At 40.2% G+C, this 20724-nt stretch overlaps 2 protein-coding genes across 5 annotated transcripts in view; one reads left to right on the top strand and one right to left on the bottom strand.

Moving 5' to 3' along the window:
• LOC110505665 (methionine aminopeptidase 1) overlaps positions 1–10144 on the bottom strand; it is an 18567-nt gene extending 8423 nt beyond the window's left edge. Inside the window, exons 1-5 of one of the 3 annotated variants that reach the window (XM_036962981.1) lie at positions 10007–10144; positions 9508–9698; positions 8142–8193; positions 7528–7634; positions 7203–7263 (exon numbers count right to left, since the gene is read on the bottom strand). In XM_036962981.1, the coding sequence (XP_036818876.1) occupies positions 7203–7263; positions 7528–7634; positions 8142–8193; positions 9508–9621 (334 nt within the window). In that variant the 5' untranslated portion in view covers positions 9622–9698; positions 10007–10144. Of the gene's footprint in view, positions 1–7202; positions 7264–7527; positions 7635–8141; positions 8194–9507; positions 9715–10006 lie in introns of those variants that run through there. The other 2 variants (XM_036962980.1, XM_036962982.1) reach the window with 2 other exon arrangements.
• On the top strand, positions 10009–20724 carry eif4eb (eukaryotic translation initiation factor 4eb). 2 transcript variants are annotated; one of them, XM_021585046.2, is made up of 7 exons: positions 10009–10238; positions 17563–17666; positions 18246–18341; positions 18522–18585; positions 18757–18870; positions 19026–19165; positions 19370–20724. In XM_021585046.2, exons 1-7 carry the CDS (start codon positions 10164–10166, stop codon positions 19482–19484), a joined length of 708 nt encoding a protein of 235 aa, XP_021440721.1. In that variant the 5' UTR covers positions 10009–10163; the 3' UTR covers positions 19485–20724. The 2 variants fall into 2 exon arrangements, with proteins under 2 accessions (XP_021440721.1, XP_036818878.1); XM_036962983.1 differs by lacking the exon at positions 18246–18341 and having other exon boundaries at positions 10043–10238.

The raw sequence follows: 20724 nt of genomic DNA, 5'->3' as shown, positions 1-20724 counted from the left end.
CATTAATAACGTCTACACTGTACATCTGATCAATTTGATGTTATTTTAATGGACAACATTTTTTGCTATTCTTTCAAAAACAAGGACATTTCGAAGTGATGCCAAACTTTTGAACGGTAGTGTAGGTATTGTAACATAAGTCGAAATGAGAGTACTTATTGCATCTTTAGAAAGGTTGTGGGATCATAGCTAAATTAATGCATGGAGTTCCCATCATATCATGTTCCAACATTGAAATCACCAGCAAAATGGCGCTCTTTTGGCTGGCCTTACACGATGTGGCTAGGGTTGCAAAGGTTCGGAAACTTTCTGGTCAATTTCAGGAATTTTGAGTACATTTTCCATGAGAAGTTAGAATGCACTGTGCATGCAGGAATTTAGCTTAAATTTAGCTTAAATTCATCAAAAACTTAGCTTATAACAGTGAACCTTTATTGTGGGATACACAAGGCAATTCTAGGTCTTGTGTCATTTTGTTTAAACTATCCCCAATTCAATGGAATTGCAACCCTATACATGCACAGTGCATTCTTCTATCACAGCTGATTCTCAAGATCTTGCACACCAATGAGATGCTATTACGCCCACACTACTACACTGTCTGAGTCAAGGACTACATGCTTTCTGGTAAGTTTTGATTACAATACTGGGTGGGGTGAATATATTTTCTTACATACATTATTTTTTGTTAACTAGTAAATAGTAGCCTACAGCAAAGTGTGTTTAAATCATTTCTAACAATTCCTGCTAGTTAGTTTTTGCTACCATGTGGATTTTAGCTTGCTTGAGCCTGCTAACTGAGTGTTAATTCACCTGTTTCCATACATGTTCCATTTTAAAACATGTATCTTACAAAGGAGTTTAATCTAACTGCTTAACTATTTATCTGTACACAGAATTTTATTTTTATTTTTTTAACTAATTTTCTTCAAATCTTTACAGTAAAATGCCACGGGCACAATCTGATGTGTGGAGACATTTCACTGCAGCTAATGTAGAAGGAAAAGCTGTGTACCTTTGCAAATACTGTGCCAAATCATATGTGAAGAATGCAACAAAGATGCAGAATCATCTGGCCAAGTGCATAAAGTTCGCTAAGCGCTCACAACAAGCAACCTCTGACAAAAGTCCCTCTACTTCTATTTGAGGTGAAAATGATGAATCAGACACCTTATCGATAACAGCTCGTGGTCCTCCTGAAATCAGACTTTTTTTGACTCAATGGAGGACCTTAGTCAGAGAAATGCTGATGAATGTCTTGCTCGAGCTGTATATGCAACTGGTTCACCGCTGATGCTCACAGGCAACGTGTATTGGAAGAGATTTCTCAATGTTCTTCACCCAGCATACACCCCCCCATCCAGACATGCTTGATTTACTAATTTGCTGGATACAGAATTCAAAAGAGTTCAAATGAAGGTCAAGCAAGTCATAGAGAAAGCAGACTGTATTGCAATCATCTCTGATGGGTGGTTGAATGTTTGTGGGCAAGGAATAATGAACTACATCTCCTTGAATCTGAACCTCAAGGACATCATGGCACTGAAAACAATGAATACACTCTACAAGAGAGCCTTGGAAATGGTTAAGTATGTGAAGGGTCATCAAGTTATAGCAGCAATCTACCTCACCAAGCAAAGTGAGAATAATAATAGCCCCACATTGAAGCTGCCCAGCAACACCCGTTGGGGTGGTGTTATCATGTTTGATAGCCTCCTGGAGGGGAAGGAGTCTCTCCAAGAAATGGCCATATCACAGTCTGACGATATGGACAAACCCATCAAGAGGATCCTCCTGGATGATGCATTTTGAGAGTGGTAAGCAGCCTGAAAGTCCTGAAACCAGTAGCAGTAGCCACTGCACGGATTGAGGAAGACAATGCCATCCTGTCTGATGTTCAGACTCTGCTTGCAGATGTAAGAAGAAATCCGTACTGCCCTGCCCACTTCACTGTTGCTCCAAGCAGAGGAAACTGCAGTTCTGAAATGCATCAAAAGGCGTGAAGATTTCTGCCTGAAGACCATACACGCCGCAGCGTACATGTTGGACCCAAAGTATGCTGGGAAGAGCATCCTGTCTGGTGCAGAGATCAACAAGGCCCATGGTGTCATCACTACTGTCTCTCACCCCCTTGGCCTGGACGAGAGCAAGGTTCTTGGCAGTCTGGCGAAGTACAGTTCCAGGCAAGGGCTTTGGGATGGAGATGCAATATGGCAGTCATGCCAACATATCTCATCAATCACCTGGTGGAAGAGACTTTGTGCATCTGAGGCTCTTTCCCTTGTTTCCTCCATCATCCTCAAAATCCCACCCCCTCAGAGCGCAACTGGTCCTTGTTTGGGAACACACACACCAAAGCACGCAACAGGGTGAACAATATAAGGGTTGAACAATTGGTGGCCATCCGGGCAAATGAGGCTTTCTGAGCCTGACAACGAGCCATCCTCAACAAGGTTGGAAAATGACAGTGAAGATGAGGCCTCAGAGTCTGATGTCCAAGAGGTGGACATTGAGGAGGTCCAGGGAGAAGACATGGAAGCCTGAGAAGACAACCAAAGCGTTAGCTTCTCGACTATCATTTTACAGATGTTGAAAACTTTTTTGGGACATGCGATGGATCATTCAATATTCCCTTTTGTTGTTCAGGGAAATCATCCCATGTCAAGAGCCAACTCAATTAATTAAAGTTCAATTCGGAACTAAATTGCTATTGTGAGGATTTAATCATGTGCAATTGTTATAAGGTAAAAGTTATGTTGTCGTCTTCATATGATAAATATATCTAATGCAACACACATCTACATTTAAAAGGTATTAATATTAATTGCTGTATATTCCTGTTAATTCCCATGGAAAGTTTCTACCTCTGAATAAAATGTGCAACCCTAGATGGGGCTGCAACTAAAATGTCAGACTGATCTGATGACGAAGGCCTAATTAAACTGATGTTCAACTTCAATTCACTGGCGCTATGAAGAATAGTTTAGCCATTAATCATTGATAGCCTAATATATACTTTTGGTGAATTTAGGCAGATAGATTTCCAAGAGATAGCCTACGCGCGTGGTTCTGACTGTCTGTCTGCCCCTCTCCTTTGCTCCTCTTTCTCTTCGCTATGAAAAACGCTAATGTGTGTTCGGGCTGTTGCGTGTAGTATAGCTCAGTGCATTAGAAGCACAATTTCTCATTTATTTGCATTGGTTTTAACTTACACTTGTATGTTGACTTCTCTATTGATGTTGTTTAAGTTTTCGCAGACTTTTCTTAGCGGGTGTACAATCGTTGTAAACGGAATTATGGGGAGTTTCAGGCCCCGGAGTGAACATAATTGCACACTCGCAAAGCCAACTAAAAACAAGGACTGAGGGGCTTACGTTGCAAATTTCCCTTGCTTGGCTAATCATTTGGATCACCGTCCAAGATGGCGATGGGGATTCCCCGTAATGCGAGGGTGTGTATTAAGTATTTGGACCGCAGCCCCAGAAATGGGAGTCAAGGAATCTATTATTTTGGAGTCGAATCCACACCCTGAATCAGCAGTCAGATGGTGCGTTCGTAAAATTCACTCTGATTTCAGAGGACTCGTGTTTGAGTGTAGAATAGTTTATGAATTTACGAACACGCAACACCCATTGTTGACTGGTGTCAGTAAATGTCCGCAAAAAAAACATTGTTTCCAGCAGCACAGTTAGTCACCAACATTCTAGATAACATTAAAACAGCCTAATCAGCTATGGTGGTCAAAGTGATGTGTTCTCTCATTTGTGTCTCGAAGTAGCTAGCAAGCTACTTAATGTTAGCTTGGGTGCTTGACCGCCATTGTGATATCAGAACGCTCAGATCAACCCTACTCCTCAGCCAGAGCATCCAGTGTGCGCTCTAAACGCTCCTAGAACCAAACACTATGAATTTATGGACAGAATGGATGCTCAGCCTAGAGGTTCCCATGGTTACACCATGAATAACCAGCTTTAGTGGAATCTAGTAACCCATTTTCTATGACTGATATTGTATGTCAGGTGAGATGTTAAACATAGAAACAATACTTTTCTGGGAAGCGTTGTTCCGGTCTTTTTTGATACTAGATCATGAAAAACGGTTTGGCACTAGATTTGTCTTTACTTTGGGCACTTCTGTCAAATGTGTCTCACGGAACAAGTCTGTTAATCAGCGCAGCCGACCTCTTATTAAAGTGCGCACTGTGCTTTCTCCACTTACTGGGAGTCTAGGCTGCATCATGTTAGCTCCCCACTCATGCCGCACTGAAGTTAACACACTTGAATAATGCAACACTGCATGTAGAAATGTTGAAACTGTTAATTACTGTTCGCAAAACAATGTTCATACAAGCTTGAACACTTTACAACGCAAGAAGATATCAGTAGCTTCCAGCTTTATAGGCAGACTTTGCCTGTAGGCAGACTGTGCCATCAGAGACTCTAGGTTCGCGCCCAGGCTCTGTCGCAGCCGGCCGCGACCGGGAGGTCCGTGGGGCGACGCACAATTGGCCTAGCGTCGTCCGGGTTAGGGAGGGTTTGGCAGGTAGGGATGTCCTTGTCTCATCGCGCACCAGCGACTCCTGTGGGGGGCCAGGACGCGCACTAACCAAGGTTGCCAGGTGCACGGTGTTTCCTCCGACACATTGGTGCGGCTGGCTTCCGGGTTGGATGCGCGTTGTGGTAAGAAGCAGTGCAGCTTGGTTGGGTTGTGTATCGGAGGACGCATGACTTTCAACCTTCGTCTCTCCCGAGCCCGTACGGGAGTTGTAGCGATGAGACAAGATAGTAGCTACTAAAACAATTGGATACCACGAAATTGGGGAGAAAAAGGGGTTAAAAATAAAATTAAAAAATAAACTTCTACGCAAATATTGTTGATAAAAATAAGTCACAAATCGAAGGGAAACATTGTCATCTGTAACCCCCAGCACAAGCTCAATAACGCAATGCATGCACAGTCCTATTGAATATGCATTCACCTGTATATAGGCTACATACATCTTGATAAGAGATATACCATCTTGTTAGATTGGTAAAAACAAAGTACAATTAATTGTATGAATGTATAATTGTTCCATGGCTGTCTGAAAAATGTTGACGTAAAAAAAACATTGAATGTAATGATATTGGGGCAGCAGGTAGCCTAGTGGTTAGAGCGTTGGGCCAGTAACCCGAAAGATTGCTGGATCGAATCCCTGAGTTGACAAGGTAAAAATCGGTCGTTCTGCCCCTGAACAAGGCAGCGAACCCACTGTTCCCCGGTAGGTCACCCATGGTATCATTTTTTGTTTCGAGTATTGTGATGGTATTGAGTATTGTGATACAAAACCTGGTATCGAAGTCAAAATGATGGTTTCACGACAACACTTTCTAGGTATAGTACTGGGTATTGACTAGAGGTCGACCGATTAATCGGCATGGCCGGTTAATTAGGGCCGATTTCACGTTTCCATAACAATCGGTAATCAGCATTTTTGGATGCCGATTATGGCAGATTACATTGCATTCCACGAGGAAACTGCGTGGCAGGCTGACAACCTGTTACGCGAGTGCAGCAAGGAGCCAAGGTAGGTTGCTAGCTAGCATTAAACTTATCTTATGAAAACAATCAATCTTAATAGAATCACTAGTTAACTACACATAGTTGATATTACTAGGTTAACTAGCTTGTCCTGCATATTATCAATGCGGTGCCTGTTAATTTATCATCGAATCACAGCCTACTTCGCCAAACGGGGGATGATTTAACAAAGGCACATTCACAAAAAAAGCACAATCATTGCGTGAATGTACCCAACCATAAACATCTTTTGCCTTTCTTAAAATCAATACACAGAAGTATCGTTTTTTAAACCTGCATATTTAGTTAAGAAATTCATGTTAGCGGGCAATATTAACTAGGGAAATTGCGTCACTTCTCTTGAATTTATTGTACGCAGAGTCAGGGTATATGCAACAGTTTGGGCCGCCTGGCTCGTTACTAACTAATTTTGCCAGAATTTTACAAAATTATGACATAACATTGAAGGTTGTGCAATGTAACAGCAATATTTAGACTTCGGGTTGACACCCGTTTGACAAAATACGGAACGGTTCCGTATTTCACTGAAAGAATACTAGTTCTATTTTCTAAATTATAGTTTCCGGATTTGACCATATTAATGACCAAAGGCTCGTATTTCTGTGTTCATTATAATTAACTATGATTTGATAGAGCAGTCTGACTGAGTGGTGGTAGGAAGCAGCAGGCTCGTAATGTTTGAATGAATGCTTACTGTGTTTGCCAGCAGCTCTTAGCAATGCTTGATCACAGCTCTGTTTATGACTTCAAGCATATCAACTCCTGAGATTAGGCTGGCAATATTAAAGTGCCTATTAGAACATCCAATAGTCAAAGGTATATGAAATACAAATGGTAGAGAGAAATAGTTGACACGTCATAATTCCTATAATAACAGCAGCCTAACATTTCTTTACTGGGAATATTGAACCACCAGCTTTCATTTTTATTTTTTTTTATTTTTTTTTTATTTAACCTTTATTTAACCAGGCAAGTCAGTTAAGAACAAATTCTTATTTTCAATGACGGCCTGGGAACAGTGGGTTAACTGCCTGTTCAGGGGCAGAACGACAGATTTGTACCTTGTCAGCTCGGGGGTTTGAACTCACAACCTTCCGGTTACTAGTCCAACACTCTAACCACTAGGCTACCCTGCCGCCCCTCATATGTTCTGAGCAAGGAACTTAAACTTTAGCTTTTTTACATGGCACATATTGATTGCACTTTTACTTTCTTCTCCAACACGGTTTTTGAAATATTTCAACCAAATTGAGCATGTTTCATTATTTATTTGAGACTAAATTGATTTTATGTATATATGCAGTTAAAATAAGTGTTCATTGTTCATTCAGTATTGTTGTAATTGTCATTATTTCTAATATATATAAAAAAATTGGCCGATTAATTGGTATCGGCATATTTGGTCCTCCAATATTCGGTATCGGCGTTGAAAAATCATAATCGGCTGACCTCTAGTATTGACAGTGTAAATTTGACTTGGATAAAGTGTAAATGTTTCAATATCAACACAACTCACAACAAATAATACTAGCTTTGGGAAGATTTTCCAAATAGACACCAAAGGATTTCATAACAATTAAAAGCAACTGAAGGCTGTTTCAGTCTAAGAGGTGTAGCGTTACCTAGTGGATGATCAGCATAGTCAGGTCTTTGGATGTCACTGGGGACAGTCCTCATCGGAGTCTACATGGGGGAACCAATGACAACAGAGATTGATTATATGGAGCTCACAGAAGCAACCAACAAGAAGAGCGATTACAGACATGATTACACAGCTCCCGGGAGCTAATGAGTAAACTTACACAAAGCTTGTGTGGTTTACATCTATTAATCATGTTATGTGGACATTAGATGAACTACTATGTAGCCAAGAAAAAAATATCCTACATAAAAGCTCATATCAGCACATTAGCACCATTTAGAAATGTACCAGAAAGGTGTTCTTACGAGTGGGTAGTGAGGGCGTAGTCTGCCCGTGTAGCGGTAGCCAGGCCATGGGTCTGTGTTGGTGTCGGTCTCCACGCAGTTCTTTGCCTCATCCTGGTTATCCTCCTCTGCAAAAACAATGTAATTTAGGTCATCTGATTTGGCACCATTGTGAAAGATCACAGTTAGTCTTGAGTGTATACGTGAACATCTAAGGCAGGGGTGGGCACGCTTAGCCTACGAGGGCCAAGTGTGGGTACACGTTTTTGTTCCAGCCAAGCAGTAAAATGCCCAAATCTACTAACAAAATAAATAATTGCCTTTAATGGTGACATTGTTTAGTTCAATCAGTTGTGTTGCTGCCCTCTCAGGTTGTCCGCCCCTGCTCTAATGGCTTGTACTGATTGCAGTGTATCATCCATTTTGAATGGCTACACCATTGCTCTATTCCACCATAAAAAATAGAGGATGGAAAAGTTTGGGCAATTATGTGGGCTTTCACCTATTCTATGCTTTCAGATGATATGTAAGAATGGGAACAATGACAAACGCCATGAAGGGACATTTCTGTCTATTTGAAAAATGATTTGGAAGGGAGTAAGCCTATGTGATAGAATATTGCTGAGGATACATACTTGCTTTTTTGTGCAGCTGCTTGTGAGTGGCCCAGCTCCCTTTGAAGCACTCCTGAATGAGAGGACATGGGGAGAGAAATACATGACTCAGTACACCAGGGGTGTACAGGTGTTAATGGCAGCAGTGTCTGCTGATTGTTGGTTTTTCACTGGCCCTAATTGCGGAATCAATTCCTCATCAATTCCTCTAATTAACTGGGAGTTGTGCATCCCTGCTCAATATTAAAGGCAGATGGAGTGAAACCAATGAGCTCTGAATTTCACACATGACATAAGCCACTTTAGTTTCCAACAGTGTCATTGAGGAACGCTGCCATTTAGGCTAGTCGAACTGGTAAGACATACAAGGCTAAGATATAACTTTCTTTCAAAACTAGGTCAATGGCCATTTGACCATGACTAATCTCTTGGTTGTTCAATGAATGGATTTTTTTTATGACCAATAGAATAAGGAGAGAGTAGTGGGGTTAAAATATCCCTTGGAATGCAACTAGCCTCATGGCTCTGGGTGGGATAGAGGCCCTGACAGAGCTACCTGTGTGGAACGTCGCAGCAGATCCACCTACCCATCTGTATCAGACAAAAATGAATCTAGGCCTACACTGCCAGAGAAGTTTAAGCTTAAAACTAATTACACTGCCTTTTATCCTTATCTCTAGTGGTACACAGCTAAACTGCCACTTGGCCCCTGCATCCTTGGCAATTTCAATGATCGTATCCCATTCTAACATACCCTTAGTTACCCATTGGTAATGGTATGCATTCATTTAACGTTCAAAGTTGCTCAACGTTTCACACAAGCAAGCCACAGGTGGTTTACAGCCAGGCCAGGGGCAGATAAATCAAATGAATGAATATAGCTAGTTAACGTCACATCAGCGTGTTGAACGCATGCCTCAGTTAGCCTAACTTGCTCAATGACATTGTTTGTTAAAATGAATTAAATGGTTAAATAGCCAAACAAGGAAGAGCTATCTAGCCAGCTAACGTTAATTTGCTAGACTTCGCAAACTTGATGTTCAGATGAACAAACACAGACTTAACGTTAGCTAGTAGCTAGCTAGCAACTAACTTACTAGTAAACCCATAAAGACAACTTTAACAAGCATTTTTCATACATGATTATAACATTAGTTGTTGACCTCCTAGATAATCTATTTGCAAACCGTTACTTTTTAGCTAACGTTAGGGTTTTATGCAGAAAATTGTTTGTAAGTTAGCTTCATGTGCTAGGCTAGCTAAAGGGGTGTGTGAGGAAACTCAATCAGGGCCGTTATGTTACCTCGTGATGAATTATGTATTGCTGGGCCGCTGTGTATCATGTCAGACCCCTCTCTAACTGAATGAATTAGAAAATGAATGTTACCTGAGAGCAGAAGTATGAGCCTTGGATCCCGAGCTTGATGCAGGTTGGACATTGAAGTTTGGCCTTGCTGCTACAGCCTTCAGTTTCGCATTCCCGAGCCTCGATAGCCGCCATGCCTGCAGTCTGGAGGGGTGGAGACTGGGGAGTGGACTGGACGATCTGTCAGCTGGAGAGAACCTCGCGAGCGCTGCCTGTGCACATAATTATGAGAAATTCAACATGTAGTTCTGACCTTGGCTAGCTATTTTATATGCTGAAATAAAGTATATTTGTGTGTTCACCATAAAAAATAGTTAGCGTTTACAATACGATTGTGTATTGACAGTGCGCACGAGTAATAGCATATCTGATTAGTTTACACAATACAATTATATTTATATTACATTTTTTTATCCACCTCTTTTATGACTATTATTACGTGTTTAATTGACAATTACACTAATAAAATGTAGGCAAATAATATTTAAATTACTTATTTCAATAAACTTTTTTTTTTAACCTATGCCCAAAGAGGACCTGTCACGTTGAACGGGGTGGATTCACTAGGAACCAAATAGAACCAAACGGAACGAACCCGGGAGGGAGCTACCTGAATTCATTCAAAAGAAACTATCGCTTTCGTTGCAAAACGAAACTGTTTGCAACTGTTTGGACTAATGATTACACCCCAAGTCAGTCCAATGAATGTCAACGTTTACGCGAAGAATCATAAGATGGCGACCGCGGAACCGGTGAGTACCTTTACCGGCCAAAATATTTAATGAAGTTGGAATCCGTTTCCTAAAAATATACACTAATACTCCAAATATGGTATTAGTAGCTGAAATCTAATAACTTAGAATTAAATGCATGTTTATGGTCATATTTTCGGTTGTAGAAACTTTTTGTGCCACGACCCAAGAAGCATGGCAAAGTGAGAGGGGAATGTTCGCTAGGTTATGTGAATAGCCTTAATAATAGCTAGTATCTGGCTTGCTACCAAGCTCGGTAAACGGTGTGACAGCTGTTAAATATGCTCGGTCATAAATGTTTTAATAAAATAAGTAGTGCACTAAACATGGTATAACTCGCTAGGTAGTTGTCAGCTTGTGCTTTCTTGGGACTTTTTATCCCACTTCAGGCTAGCTATCTCTAGCTGGTTTCCTAATAAAATCACAGTGCGCTATACAGGTAATATACAACTGGTGGGTCTAATCCTGAATGCTGATTGATTAAAAACGCATTCCAGCCGGTGTCTATTCCACAAGTTACCACCGGCTAAATCTATGACCTTAAAATGCCTATTTACTCTGATCCATCTGACTGGGCAATTCACTGTCTCGTCAGCCCAGCCAGGAAAATTATAAACTTGATATCCACTATAAAAAGCATCTTGACATTATCTCACATTGCTTTTAGACTAACATTTAGTTTAACAGCAGAGATTTGTATAAACGTTGCTGTCTGTCTCTCCGACATTTGCAACATTGTTTCAATAGTCAAATTAGATCTCCAATTGCCCCATCGTAGGCTGGACACATGACATTTAACAATGCTTTTTTTTCTGATTAAAAGCTTTTTCATTGCATCCGCCGTGGAGCCCAGTTTAATAATATTACCATATGTCCCAGCTGCTTGCGGTAGTTTAAGTAATCACGAAAAAACAGGCCTTATTTTAGGGCATTTTAGCCTTCCGAACGTTCTATTCCCTGCCTTTTGTTCTACGTCACAATATGTGCGTTGCCATTTTTGGCAATGAGACCTGTCCAGTGATGCCAGTTTAGCAATTTTCAGACTACCCTGGCAACTTTTTTTTTCATTCAGCACCTAGCAACAAATTTAGCTACTTTTAAAAATGTATTTGCAACTTTTGAAAAGTGACTCAAACGCTAAAATGCACGCATTTCCCCTCTAAATGACAAACGACTTTCTGTCACAACACACGTGCCTGGCTGCAAAAGTGCATTGTGAGTGACGTCAGCAGCAGGCGCTCAGCTCGTGGACAGGTATCAGCAGGACAGCAGCAATTTCAGCAAATTGCAAATCATGACGAGCCAAACCCAATTAATATAGTTGGTCACGAAAGTTTGATCTTGAACAGAACTTACAACATCAATCAACAAGTTTCAATCAAAATTGTACAGAAAAAAGTGGGAGTCTGTACCTGAACAAATGTCAAATCATATTTTTCGCTGAGATGGCCAGTCAATTTGAGTAACGTTATTGTGTATTCTACGTAATGACGCAGTTTAAGTTATCACGCAATGACATCACAACGTCTTTTAGCAACAAATCAACCTGCCTCTAGCAACTTACCCAGAAAATTAGTTGGCAACACTGGTTGGCTGACTGCAGCAGCAGTAGTATGTGTTCGACGAGACAAACCCAATGAATATAGTTGGTCACGAATGTTTGATCTTGAACAGAACTTACAACATCAATAATGTCTCAATCAAAATTGTACAGCCAGAAGTATAGAAGAGTGGGAGTCTGCACCTGAATTTAAAGGGTGGCTGAAGCCAGTAATTGGGGATGATTGTCGAGCATACTGTGCGTACTGCAAATCAGATATCCTTGCAAAAATGTATGACATCAATAAACATTGTGCTACTGCAAAGCATATAAATAAATAAATCAAAACCGTACAACCCCACAACACAGTCTACATTACCACAGTTGGTTAAGAAAGTGGATAACTGCAAAAGCGTAGAAGCTACTATGGCAATGGCCATTGCGGAGCATTGTTCCCTGCTAGCATGCAACCATTTAGGTATGGCTTGCAAAGCTGCCTTTTCAGATTCTATGACAGCAACAAACTTCCAAATGCACCGCAGCAAGTGCACAGAAATGATTAGGGGAGTACTGGCTCCTTATTTTCTCAAAAGGGTAACATCAGATTTGGGGGATGAGAAGTTCAGTCTTCTTTTGGATGAGTACACTGATGTCAGTGTCTCGAAATACCTGGGTGTGGTGATTTGGTATTTCAGAGCTAAAGAAATAACCATTGTGTCCACATTTTTCGGGTTGGTTGAATTGGATGGGGTGAAGCCAGATCAATAGCAAAGGCGGTAGTTGAGTTTCTTGAGAAGTGTAACCTTAAAAAAGAGAATCTTCAGGGTATTGGCACTGACAATGCGTCCGTGATGACTGGGGTGCACAACAGGGTTCACAAGATTTAAAGGAAGAATGTGCATTGCCCAATTTGGTACTCATCAGCTGTGTGTGCCAGTCTTTACAATTGGCTGTCAGTGCAGTATCCAAAGAAACCATCCCTAGGAGTGTTGATTACTTAATCAGGGAAACCTACATCTGGTTTTCGATTTCCCAAAAATGGTGCGAGGCATACAAAGCAGCGTGTGCCACCATTTAATTGTGGCCAGAAACCCCTGCAGAGCACCAAAGTGTGTGCCACACGTTGGCTATCGATTGAGCCAGTGGGAAGAACTGAAACTCCACTTTGAGTTGACCAAGGCCAGTGAGCATTACTACATGGCGTATGTGCTCCACCACATGGACAAGACCAACTATGTCTACCTGACATGCTTGAAATCAATCCTGTCCGAAGTACAAGTTGCAGTGAAGTCAGTTGAGGGAGAACAAACAGATCCTGTCAAGCTTTTGGACAGTCTGGTACACCTCTTAACATAAATTTTCAGCAGAGTAGTCAACCCTATGGCAAAAATTGCGGTCCTGAAGGATGCCATTGATGGACATCTCAGTCCATCACCATACCTTGGGTACCTTTTCGAGAGCACGGTGTACCAACTCAGTCTTGCGCCAGAGGACGAAAAGGTCATTCGGAGACAGTGCATCAACTACATTGTTGCTTTAAGCAAGGAGCTGCAAGCAAGGCTCCCAGACAACCTAGACCCCTTGCAAAACATGGCCTTGTTCAGTGTTAAGGAAACGGCAAAGCACAATAAAGGCACCACTGAAATTATTAAAGTAGCTGAGCTACTGGGGTACCAGCCCCCAAAAATTGATACAATTGTTTCCCAAATCTTTATATATATATATATATATATATATATATATATTTTTTTTTTACTAGGCAAGTCAGTTAAGAACAAATTCTTATTTTCAATGACGGGCCAGGAACAGTGGGTTAACTTCACTAGGGTATGGGGCAGCATTCAGAATTTTGGATGAAATGCGTGCCCAAATTAAACTGCCTGCTACTTAGGCCCAGAAGCTAGGATATGCATATAATTAGTAGATTTGGGTAGAAAACACTTTAAAGTTTCCACAACTGTTAAAATAATGTCTGTGAGTATAAGAGAACTGATATGGCAGACGAAAACCTGAGGAAAATCCAACCAGAAAGTACTATTATTTTGAAAGGCTGTTTTTCCATTGAAAGCCTATCCACTATACAACGACTTAGGACCCAGTTCACGATATCTATGGCTTCCTCTACACGTGGCCAGTCTTCAGGCATTGTTTCAGGCTTTTACTCTGAAAAATGAGGGAGATACAGCACTTTCAATGAGAGGCCAGTGTAAAATTCCCGCCATGAGTCCTGCGCATGATCGGGAGCGCGCATTTCTTGTTTCTCCTTTTCTATTGACAAAGCTTTTGTCCGGTTGAAATATTATTTATGACAAAAACAACCTGAGGATTGATTTGAAACATCGTTTAACATGTTTCTACTAACTTTTATTGTACTTTTTTGACTTTTCATCTTGATGTTGAGAGTGCGCATATTGTGCCTTTGGATTTCTGAACTAAACGCACCAACTAAACTGAGGTTTTTGGACATAAAGAGGGACCTTATCGAACAAAACAAACATCTATTGTATAACATGGAGACCTGGGAGTGCCACCAGATCAAGATCATCAAAGGTAAGTGGTTAATTTTAATGCTTTTTTGAGCCCTCTCCTTGACTGGAAAATGGCTGTATGGTTTTTGTGGCTAGGCGCAGACCTAACATAATCGCGTTGTGTGCTTTTGCCGTAAAGCCTTTTTGAAATCTAACACAGCAGTTGCATTAACTTCTTTGGGGTACCCTCCTTCTTCTCAATTTCCGCCTAAAGACGTACCCTAATCTAACTGCCTGTAGCTCAGGCCCAGAAGCAAGGATATGCATATTCTTGGTATCATTGTTTTTTTTACCTTTATTTTACTAGGCAAGTCAGTTAAGAACAAATTCTTATTTTCAATCACGGCCTAGGAACAGTGGGTTAACTGCCTGTTCAGGGGCAGAACGACAGATTTTTACCTTGTTCCGGTTACTAGTCCAACGCTCTAACCACTAGGCTACCCTGCCGCCCCAGAAACACTCCGAATTTTGTGGAAATGTGAATTGAATGAAGGAGAATATAACACAATAGATCTGGTAGAAGAAAATACAAATAAATAAACATACGTTTTTTGTTGTTGCTGCATCATCTTACAAATGACCAAGAACAGGCAAACATACAGATAGGATGCTGGGGATGATTTTAATGAAGAACATAAGATGGCAACAATAGCTGAGCAAAGTTTTAGACAGATAACTTCAAAAATGAGCGAGCTACATGACATTGAACATGAAGTCATCCAGGTGTGCCCCACAAATGTAACCAAATGTACCCAAGTGGCCGAATTGGTACAGTGATACATTGTGAAGGAAAGAACTATATACATAAATGCTATTCTAACACACACCAAAATAATATATATATATATATATATATAAATAACAATTTACTCGCTTTCTCTATCAATTTCCTCTATAATTTGGCTTAAATCTGTATATCTAGACTTTGTTTTAGCTTTTTCTGATTTATTCGCCATAATTTAAACTCCAATGCGTAACACTTGTGGCTCCGTCAAGTAAGATTTGCAATGGCGAATGAACCTCTTTTACGCCAGAGTTTACGACAAAGGCTGGTCTTCGAACGTATAACCATTACATATTGCCGTTTACCTGAGCTCATTGGCTATCTTCCAAGCTAGATTTCAAGATGATCATTGGGCCAAAATACAGTCAATCAACGATAGACCGGTCCTACCATTGATGCGCAATGAGGTCATTGATTGGTGTCTTCAAATCGGTTTGTTTCGGTCAATACGTCCCGGGAAAATAACCATCACGTATAGTTGTGTTAGTAACAACCAGAGGATTGCAATGAAACCATTTGTTTAGTGTGTGTAATTACCACGAACGCTTCGTCCAAAGTTGAATGAGACGGAAATCACGACGCAAGCGGTTTACAAATGTTTCGACTTAGGCTATATAAATGGATGTTATCAAACAAAACGAACATTCACTGTGTAGTTCACTGTGTAGTCAGGACACTTGGCTTTGCCACCAGAGGAAGATCTTCAAAGGTAAGCAATTTATTTTATTGTTATTTCTGACTTTCGTGACTAATGCTTGGTTGGAAAATGCTAGTAATACTTGTGTGTGCGGGGAGCTGTCCTCAGAAAATCGCATGGTTTGCTTTCGCAGTAAAGCGTTTTTGAAATCTGACACAGCGGCTGGATTAAGATGTTTCTCTTTTAAATGATGTAAGATACATGTATTTACAAGAATGTTTACTATAACAAATGGTGTATTTAGAATGTTAGCTCTCTGCAGTTTCACCGGATGTTGGCCTGGTGGGACGTTAGCGTCTCACCTACCCTAGAGAGGTTAAGGAGAAGTTTATCTTTAAATGTATGTTAAACACTTGTATATTAGATCAATGTTTATGATGAGTATTTCTGTAATTTGATGTGGCTCTGCACTTTCACCGGATGTTTGTTTGAGACCATGCATTTCTGAACAAAACGCGCCAATGTAAACTGAGATTTTTTTATATAAATATGAACTTTATCGAACAAAACATACATGTATTGTGTAACATGAAGTCCTATGAGTGTCATCTGATGAAGATCATCAAAGGTTAGTGATTAATTTTATCTCTTTCTGCCTTTTGTGACTCCTCTCTTTGAAAAATGGCTGTTTTTCTGTGACTAGGTGCTGACCTAACATAATCGTTTGGTGTACTTTTGTCGTAAAGCCTTTTTGAAATCTGACACTGTTGTGGGATTAACAATACGTTTATCTTTAAAATGGTGTAAAATACTTGTATATTTGAGGAAATTTAATTATGAGATTTCTGTTGTTTGAATTTAGCGCCCTGCACTTTCACTGGCTGTTGTCATATCAATCCCGTTAGCGGGATGTCAGCTGTAAGAAGATAAACTAGTAATATCATCAACCATGTGTAGTTCACTAGTGATTATGTTAAGATTGTTTTTTATAAGATACGTTTATTGCTAGCACCTTACCTTGGCTCCTTGCTGCACTCGCATAACAGGTAGTCAGCCTGCCATGCAGTCTCCTCGTGGAGTGCAATGTAATCTGCCATGATCGGTGTCCAAAAATGCAGATTACCGATTGTTATGAAAACTTGAAGTCGGCCCTATTTAATCGGTCAACCTCTAATTGAAATGTCTTCGAACACGTGTGTAACGGAAGAACAATGCCAGAAAAATACTGTCAGCTTGAACTATGTTAAAACCGGTGAGGTGTGTATTTTCTATTTGTGAAATTATTTTGGTGTGATGTGTAAGTTAAGGGCTTTATGTTTCCAAATTTGTATTGCAAGTGAGCATTATAACGTTTCTAAACATTAAAACAGAGGGTCGGGATTGTAGTTCACATGGAGCCAGCTGTGGTCTATACCTTCAGCTAAGAACCCAAGAGGGGAAGCTTTAAGCCCCCTTTTGTTGTCCAGATCTAGATGATAGACAGTTCACCAACTTGCCCAATCATTATGGCTGGTGCAAAAGTTTATGCTTGTCCATATTTCCACCCTAGCAAAAACAAACAGTTTATTTCATTGATTTTAAATCATGTTGGACAATCTATGTGATTAGTGTCTATATAAAGTTTTTTTATTTTATTACAATATGTTGCAAAAAAAACTTCCAACCGAGGTCATGAGGAAAAGCTTTCAAACATCACGTTTCATTGATTGTTACCTATACTCACTATCAACCCAGCTTTGTATAAAATAAACTACAAAAAAAACATGACAATGACCCAAGGCATGACAGTCCTGCAAGATCACGCTTCTTACTTCTTTCTAATTGTTTTCCACTAGGAGAAAAATTTAAATCCCCAACATGCTGAAGGAGGAGAAGAAGCAGAGACTGGTCAGGAGATAGTGAACCCTGAGAGCTATATCAAACACCCCCTCCAGAACAAGTAAGCTGACCCAGGCTACTGCTCTTTAAAAACCCTTGTTCATTACAGGCTGCTGCTCCGTGGTAAGGAAACTTTTCCTGCAAAAGGCCTCCGGGGAGTTGTTTTCTGTAAGAGTGGTGGGTATTCATCTGATGTAAAGTATTACATAGATCCCATCCGTTTGCAGTGTTGCACAGCTGCCAATGCAAAGCACCAATTCAATATTGTGTGTTACCACTTTGAGTTTGCGCCCCCCCAGGTCTCAGGCATGGTGAATTCACATTGGTAGTATCATGACCCAAACCTAAAGAGGTGACTTTGGCTTATGAGTGTTCATACCACCACAAGCTGAGGCTGTCTGTGTGTGATTACCAACCATGCATTGCCCTTTCTTATTGCAGTCAAGCGCAGTTGAACTGCCTAAGGATTTTACATTGAATGAATGTCACAAAGCAATGAACTGTGTCAATGTTTTCCCCATCATCCATAAGGTCCTAATTTGCTTTGAGGCTTATGGGCTGTTGATTACATTTGTTTAGCATGCGTTTAATTAGCCAGTGTTTACCTTATGTAAATCCCATTTCTGTTTTGGCCCAACAGATGGTCACTTTGGTTCTTCAAAAATGATAAGACCAAAACATGGCAGGCGAACCTCTGCCTCATCTCCACGTTTGACACTGTTGAAGATTTCTGGGCGTAAGAATCAATAAGACTAAAGTTGATCTTGTTTTGTGATGACAAGGGTTGAATTAATATGAAAAGGATGATTTGAGATTATACCAAAATTTGTCTTCATTCATCATCTTGATAGCATTCAGTTGTCAATAATACACTGCAATTGTCTATTGTACTTACGAAATTATCTTGTCATTTCAGTCTCTATAATCATATTCAGTTGTCAAGCAATCTGATATCTGGATGCGACTACTCTCTCTTTAAGGTAGGTTTGTTGCATTTCAAAAAGCAGACAAGGAACTAATTTTATTCCATGTTACTACATAGTATCTTTGCAACTTAATTAAGAATTGTACCTGGAAGAAAGTTGTTTAGGACTGTTCAGCCATGGCCTTGTTAATGCAAGTAAAGCTGTGTCTCTCCTCTGGTGTGACAGGATGGCATTGAGCCCATGTGGGAGGATGAGCGGAACAAGCGCGGAGGGCGCTGGCTGATCACTCTCAGCAAGCAGCAGAGGAGACAAGACCTGGACCGCTTCTGGCTAGAAACCGTGAGTTTGTGTGTGTGTGTGTGTGGGCGTGCAGACAATTTGGAATGAAATGCAACCTTGACCTTCTCCCTGTGTGGCTGGATTAAGGAATTCTGTGATGCCACTGAAATGTTAATGTGTGGATCCATATTTTTCCTGACACTTCACCTGTCCAGCTTCTCTGCCTTGTTGGGGAGACTTTTGATGACTATAGTGACGAAGTGTGCGGAGCAGTAGTCAATATTCGCTCGAAAGGAGACAAAATCGCCATCTGGACGGCAGACTTTGACAACAGGGAAGCCATAACACACATCGGGTAAGTTAGATCAATGTGAAGTCAATGTTTGTTAGTTATCACTCCAACTTTGATCAGGACTCGGGAAAATGTGCTGATTTACAAAAAAGTGTATAGTCTTAGTATTTGTAAATTATTTTGGGTTTGGTTAAATTACTAAGATCCAATACCAAAAAGTTTGTTGCTACCACCTCCCTTCAAATATGGCCATCTGTGTGACAACAGGAGAGTGTATAAGGAGCGCTTGGGAATCCCCATGAAGATGACCATTGGCTACCAGTCACACTCTGACACCTCCACCAAGAGCGGCTCGACCACCAAAAACAAGTTTGTGGTCTGAAAATGCTCCAGGCGCCTTGTCTATTACATTTTTTGGGGTCTACTACATTTCTTTGTGGGTGCATTTATTTACATAGCTACAATGACTGCGTGACACAATCTTGGAAAAACTCACGACTATATACAAAAACTTCTACAGAACCGTCCTGGACCTAAAATCAGGAAACACTTTCACAACACGGACACACTACTTTCTCTGGAAACCCACACACAAAGACACCTGCCATAGCCACACAGGTGAACATGCAAACCTCAAAACGCAAATGAATACCTTTCATAGAAATGTAAGATGTTCAGAGTGCTCTTATAAAGAAAATGATTTTGTTGATTTATTTAATGGCAGGGAATTAATTTGACATTTAAAAAGTCAACATTTCTCTGCCCTTATACAGCATTGTAATTGCTGTTATCCTTAATTATGTTACGCCGTTTTAATTTATTATACCAATTTGCTTTTTAGCTATTTTTAGAGTTGTTCTGTGCTATGGCCCTAAACTTCAAGTGGATGTAATCAAGACTTTTTGATCATGTCATGAATCAATTAGTCTGTGTTAACATGATTAAAACTTTGGGTTTGCAATTCAATAGCATCTGTTTTTATATTGTGGAGTACTTTTTGCAACTTTGTTATTTGTACATTTCTTGTTAGAAATGGTCTTACATTTGACTTACAGTGATGCTTTTTTTGCAAAGTTAACATTTTTTAGTGATTTGTTTTGATCTTCTGCCTGCAATGGAAACAGCACTAATGATTCTTTAAAGTTATTCTGTGACTTTGGATGATTTTTTATAATATTATATATAGTATGATATAATATATGCCATTTCAACCCCAGGAACCAACAGGAAATAATCTCTTTCTATGCCACTTGTAATTGCCATAGCTCTTTGGCCCCATCCAGAAACAACCATCCTGTAGCCCCTAGGGACTTCATGTAGAGCTGAATAATGTATAAAGCCATAAGAAATATTATAGTAGCTACACCTACAGTACCTACAGTATATCACCGGTTGCAGCATATCATGACAGCCTACAACAATGGCAACATATAACATTGTCATGTCACCAAATCAGAGCTTTCAAATACTTCCCATTTCATAAAAGTATGAGTTGCCATTATTTCAGGCATGTTTCATTCTTATTACTTACTTTTCATAACCGCTCTTCAACATTCATACAATATTTTATGAATTTGGTTATTTTATTTGCAATGCATTAATAAACTGAGTTTTACACTTGA

Source organism: Oncorhynchus mykiss, chromosome 25 (genome assembly GCF_013265735.2).
Source record: "Oncorhynchus mykiss isolate Arlee chromosome 25, USDA_OmykA_1.1, whole genome shotgun sequence".
Lineage (NCBI taxonomy): Eukaryota > Metazoa > Chordata > Actinopteri > Salmoniformes > Salmonidae > Oncorhynchus > Oncorhynchus mykiss.
The sequence above is the reverse complement of the archived record's forward strand: the minus strand, read 5'-3'. Positions and strand labels throughout refer to the sequence as shown.